The sequence below is a fragment of the Sinocyclocheilus grahami genome, unplaced genomic scaffold (genome assembly GCF_001515645.1).
Source record: "Sinocyclocheilus grahami isolate Dianchi unplaced genomic scaffold, SAMN03320097.WGS_v1.1 scaffold290.1, whole genome shotgun sequence".
Classification (NCBI taxonomy): Eukaryota; Metazoa; Chordata; class Actinopteri; order Cypriniformes; family Cyprinidae; genus Sinocyclocheilus; species Sinocyclocheilus grahami.
In genome coordinates this window covers 24,634-30,806 of record NW_015505469.1, presented here as the reverse complement: position 1 = coordinate 30,806, position 6,173 = coordinate 24,634, and the positions used below count along the sequence as shown (strand labels likewise).

General features: G+C 38.2%; 1 protein-coding gene across 2 annotated transcripts in view; it reads right to left on the bottom strand.

Annotated features, from left to right (window-relative positions):
* cdca7a (cell division cycle associated 7a) overlaps positions 1–5,819 on the bottom strand; it is a 13,447-nt gene extending 7,628 nt beyond the window's left edge. Inside the window, exons 1-6 of one of the 2 annotated variants that reach the window (XM_016292650.1) lie at positions 5,545–5,819; positions 4,714–4,848; positions 4,462–4,581; positions 4,135–4,356; positions 3,868–3,945; positions 3,411–3,608 (exon numbers count right to left, since the gene is read on the bottom strand). In XM_016292650.1, the coding sequence (XP_016148136.1) occupies positions 3,411–3,608; positions 3,868–3,945; positions 4,135–4,356; positions 4,462–4,581; positions 4,714–4,848; positions 5,545–5,556 (765 nt within the window). In that variant the 5' untranslated portion in view covers positions 5,557–5,819. The remainder of the gene's footprint in view (positions 1–3,410; positions 3,609–3,867; positions 3,946–4,134; positions 4,357–4,461; positions 4,582–4,713; positions 4,849–5,544) is intronic. The other variant, XM_016292651.1, reaches the window with a different exon arrangement.
* Positions 5,820–6,173: the final 354 nt, after the last annotated feature.

Sequence of the window (6,173 nt, the reverse complement as noted above, 5' to 3'; positions counted from 1 at the left end):
AATTGGTCATGAGATAGCGTTGTCTATCACTGTCCACAGCTTCACACAGCACACTTAATTAGTGGTACAATGATGGTAATGGTACATACAGTACATACAACAGCATGCTATGAATGCCCAAAAGCTGCATAATACTAAAGCAGGGTTTAAAGTCAGAAAATCGTTAAGTCTGTGGCGATCTGAATTAGAGGAAGGATAAAAGCAAAGAACATGTGAGCGGAGGGTCGTGAAAGAGCTTTAACAGGGAAAAATGATTCACAGGTATAAGATTTCCCATTAGAGTCTGCTAATTATTTCCACACCATTAGTGGCAGCTCTCTAATGAGGGACACGAGCAGACTGCAGTATATCACAGCACTCCGCTCTCCTCTGCAGGGCTCCTGTTAGGGGGTCGGGGTAATAGCCCCCCCTCCTTATGCCCTCTTAACCCACAGGGGCAGAGGGGCAAGAGCGAAGGGCATGCTCAAATCACCACAATATTCCTTTCTGATTGAATTTCTGCTGAAATAGATGTCGAGGCGGACTCGCTGCTGTAATATGAAATGTTTGGCAGGGGCTGTTCTGATGTTAGATGTAAGAGGAGGTTTCCATTAATTTGGTAAATATGGGAACTCGAACCCCTGATGCTAATTTTTTTTGTGTCACGGTCTATAAACACATTTCCTTTATGTTTTCATGAAATGGAAAATATCAAGTTAGTACAACTGTCCTGAGAACTTAACTGCCAAAAAGTCTCAACAAAACCAATTTTTTGAAGTAGAAGCAAATTTTTTTATAAAGTAGAAAAATAAAAACTCAGTAAAATAAAGACTGTCGGTCTTTTAACACACGTTGGATATTCTACCCCCCGAAAATATTAGAGCTTAGCATATATAGTGCTGTCAAACAATTAATCGCATCCAAAATAAACGTTGTTTACATGTGTACTGTGTATATTTATTATGTATATATAAAATCACACACATACTGTATATTTACATTCATATAATATATAAATATTATATGAACATAACATTTTTCTATATAAATGCATGTGTGTATTTATATATACATAAAAATAAACAGCACAACATATGCAAACAAACTTATTTCGGATGCAATTAATCGTTTGACAGCACTAATCTTTATTTATATTAAACACATCTATTGAAGATGTAAGGGAAAACATTAACATTACACAACTTGTTTAAAAAGGTATAAAAGATTTTCAAAGAACAAAACCAACATGAACAAATTTTCCCCTCCATTGACTCAAAAAAGCACAAATTTTATTCAAGTATGACAGCAGTACATTGTGCAGTTATAACAGCGTCTAAAGAACCTACAGACTGGAAAAATCAGGGTAAAAACAGCAAAGAGAACAAGTCTCGCAACCAACAATTTCCAAAGTTTCCAATACAGTACAGAGATAAAAACACTCCCTCTGAGAAATTACACATTTAAAACAATGCAAACTTAAGGACTTCATGTAGACAACTCATAACGGTCTACTCAAATTGAACCTGCAGCAGGTTTAAGGGGTTAAAGCTCTGAGAATCACACATAATTAAGACACTTGAGGACGACGTCAGTTATGGTTGGACTCCGTCGAACATGGCAACCATTTTATTCGCTTTCCTCCAGTTCCTTCTTTAAACTGTGGAGGAAGGTCAGAGGTCACGGTCACACTTTCATAGATTCACCGAGAGCCAAGTGACTGACAAAACATGAAAAATAACTCCCAAAACAGCTACGATGCTTTAAAATGCAGTCTAGATAGGCAGCAAATACTCTACAAGTTTTTGAACAGTAAGATTTTTTATGTTTTTATAATTCTGCTCACCAAGCCTGCATTTTTTTCCCCATCCAAAATACCGCAAAAGCAGTAATATCGTGAAACATTTCACCATTTTAATTAACTTTTCTATGTGAATGTGTTTTAAAATGTGATTTATTCCTGTGATCAAAGCTGTATTCTCAGCATCATTACTCCAGTCTTCAGCGTCACACGATCCTTCAGAAATCACTCTAATATGATGATTTACGGTTCAATAAACATTTTTCATTATCAATATTAAAGAGAGTCGAGTACATTTTTCCCCATCAGGATTCTTTGAATAGAAAGATCAGCATTTATCTGAAATATAAAGCTTTTGTAATATAATACACTATACCTTTCAAAAGCTTGGATTCAGTACAATTGTTTTGGAATTATAGAAATTAATACTTTTTAGCAAGGATGCTTTAAATTGATCAACTCAATAATCCTCAGCAGAGCCACAGGCTGATGGCTTCATGCCACACCTCACTGATGCTGGAGTTTGTGCTAAAGAAGCCCCGACCAAGTATTGAGTCCAGAAATGAACATACTTTAAAGAACTTGAGCTTCTCTGTTTTGCAAATCCTTTTTTTGATTGATCTTAGGAAATATTTCGAATATTTTGAGATACTGGGTTTTTGCTACAAGCTCTAATAATCAAAATAAAAAAAAACTTTTGAAATGTTTTGCATGTAATGAATCTAGAATATATGAAAGTTTCACTTTTTGAAACAAGTTACAAAAAAAAAAAAAAACTTTCACAATATAATTTTTTTTTAGATGCACCTGTATATTTATATATATATATAACTTATTTGATTATATAAAAACGTATATTTGACATATTTTGGAAACTGTAAAGTCACACTAAAAGTGAAATGAATAAGCGTCAGGCTGATACCTCTGCACCTCACTCCCAATTCCTCTCAACACTCCAACAGGAGAGGTGTCAGTGAATAAATGGAAAAACAAAGTTACTTCACTTATAAAGTAACTCATATTTTCTTGTAAATTTAAAAGTAACGCATTACTTTACTAGCTACTTGAAAAAAGTAATCCGATTAAATAACTCGTATTACTTGTAATGAGCTACTGCTGAAGCCTGGTGTAATCATACTCAATTCAGCTTTGCATCGTCAATTTAAAAAATATTATATATATATATATATATATATATATATATTTAAAAAAAAAGTTATTTTAAATTGTAATATTTAACTCACCAACCCAAACTATTGAACATAAGTTTATAATTTCAGCACAGCGAAAAAAAAAAAAAGTCTTGATATTAAAGGTTTAGTTCAAGAATTTAATAAAGTCGTTATTTTTGCACACAAAGTATTCTCGTAGCTTCGCAAAACTGAAATTGAGCCACTGATGTCACATGGACAATTGTACCGATGTCCTTACTGCGTTTCTGGATCTGGGAACATTACAGTTGCGTTGTTGTCTATGGGAGGGTCAGAGAGCTCTCTGGTTTAATCAAAAATATCTTAATTTGTGTTCCGAAGATGAACGAAGGACTTACGGGTTTGGAACGACACGAGGGCAAGTAATTAATGACAGAATTTTCATTTTGGGGTGAACTAACCCTTTAACTAAAGTAACGCACCTCTTCTTCATCATCATCGTCGTCGTAATTTCTGTTTCTGCGGACCAGGCTGTATTGGTCCTCAGGGTCATCCTCTGGAGCAGGGGAGGGTGGTCCGTCCACCAGTGACCGGGAGCGTGTGTGAGGACGGGACGTTCGCTCTGGGTTTCTCCGGCGAGCGCCGCCGGCATCCAGAGAGCGGCGAGGAACACGACGAGGCTGTACAGAGAAAATTCAGTCAAACCAAGGTAAAACAAGAACTAATATTAATCTAAATTCATAGCATTGTATTGCTCGTAATAAAATTAAGCATTATTTCTTATTAGTAATGTAATTTTTAATCAATATTATTAGCATAAACAAGTTATTCATAGTAACTATTGTAGACATTAAGAAATTATTAGTATAATTGTATCATCAGTAGTATTAATACAATTTTTAGTCATCGTTTTTTAACGACAGTACTCTGAAGTCTTACCGTATTGCCCTGTGACAAAGCAGCCCTCCTGGGATTGAGTCCAGGAACCTTATCCAGCTCTGACATTAGCTTAGCAAGCTACAAGGAAGAGATCGCAATTCTGTTAAAACTGGATTCATACTCAAACTAATCATCATAAGAATGACATTCAAACTGCAATAGATGAATGCATACTAATATCCAGGGTTGGATACATACCGAGTTACCTTTTAAAAAAATACCTAAATTAAACACAGGATGCAGGCGTGTAGAAGTAGAGTTCCTCACCATAGCTTTGTTCTCTCTGATGTTCAGCGCTCTCTTCAGCATGAAGTTGTCTCCCTCAGAGTCAGACTCGGGGTCTTTAGGTTCAGGTTTGGGTTTGGACTCAGGCGACACTGGCTTTGAAGGACTGGCCCGTTTGTTCGGGAACTTCATGGCTACTCGGAGCGTGAACGATTTGCGAGTTTTTCTGGGAGGCGAACAGGTCTCAGAATCAGAGTCCATCTTCTGCGAGGAAAAACCACTTGATTAATTGAACACATTCATCCTTTCAAAAGCCAGTATACGATAAAGCAACAAGCAGAGACTGAAGAGTTTCCAGTGGTTACGAACCATTTCTGTCACGTCGTCGTTCAGGCCGTTCTCAAAACCGCTGCACGCATCCTCTTCCTCCGTCACGGGTAAAACGCTAAACACTTTCGCACTCGGAGCAGAGCTTCTCGTCTGTCTCTTCTAGAAGAAAACAAACCAAAACATGATCTTCAAGAGGGAGGTATGACTTTAAGAGGGAGGTATAGAGAACGGTCTTGGATCTTTTGAGCATCTGCAAGGTCAGTTTAATGTATGGAAAAGTTCATGTCATACCGAGGTCCCAAAACCATCAGATCCAAAACTGTCACAGCTGTCGTCCGAGGAGGAGGTTTCCATAGGAAGCACAGCGGTGCTCCTGTAACTGCGCAGGTTCATTCTGGTGGAGCGGGGAGACCTCGCCTGCTGCCTCTGTGCACAACAACATACAACACATTCATGATAAACCTGCTCAGTCTGGCTTGCTGTGGAGGTCAGTTTGAGACATGCATCTTGGAAACAGTAACAGGCCCTGTATACTTTCTAATATTTCTCTACACGGCAAGCAATGGCAATTTAAAGTGGGTAAAGTCTGGAAATCAGAATGTTAAATTAAGGAGTGCAGATGGGTGAGAAGAAGTGAAACCTCTTCTATGTCTGGAGGCCATGAATTCTAGTATAGCTGTGCAACTTAAATTATTGTATTTATTTATTTGTACACAGTTATTTTTGCAAGATCAAGTTATTGAGAAATTGTATTTAAACTTTACTGGGTCAACAACAGGATACTGATACATATTTCATTATAAACAAATGTTGATTAGATGCTTTGTAAAGATTGGGGCGACCCCTGCCCCCACTAAACACACGCCTACAAGTTTAATAAACCAGCAAACAGTTGATTTTTTTTTTTATGGGACAAACATGTATGTCCCAAACAGATAAATAACGTGATTAATCTTTTGAGCAGTTAATTTCACCTTTATAGCGTTGAAACAAACTTCACACACGCCACGAGAGCATGCATGCATGCATGCATTCATTCATTCATAAACACAAACCCACACACACCGCAGCAGCTGTACTTTCAGATCAATAGAAAACAAGAGCTGATATGTTTTACTGTACCTTGGAGCGCATTGTGTGGAGCTCGCAGTGATTTGAGGGGGTGTGAGTGTATACTGTGCCCGAGTCCGCTGTGAGTGAATGTGTGTGGCTGTGTCTCAGTCGTGTGGCGCGGAGTTTAGTCTGGAAGTTGGCGGGTAATTCTGGAAGAGGCGTGACTCTCTTCCGCGCCACACGCGAGTCCCGGAAGCTCCGTGAAATGAATAAAGTAACGCAATCGAATAGGCTGAAGACACCAGAACTGCATTATCCATTTCATTATGGGTTGAGTATACACATGTTGACCAAACTGTATTAGAAGTCCTAGATTATTTGAATTAGCGCGGAGTTTAGTCTGGAAGTTGGCGGGTAATTCTGGAAGAGGCGTGACTCTCTTCCGCGCCACACGCGAGTCCCGGAAGCTCCGTGAAATGAATAAAGTAACGCAATCGAATAGGCTGAAGACACCAGAACTGCATTATCCATTTCATTATGGGTGGAGTATACACATGTTGACCAAACTGTATTAGAAGTCCTAGATTATTTGAATTAAAGTGAATAAAATCATGTCTGTTTGCGCTTACAGGATCTTTAGCTGTGGCGCCAAACCTCAGAGCGCATTTGCATAAACCGCGCGAAAAACTGACTAGGTA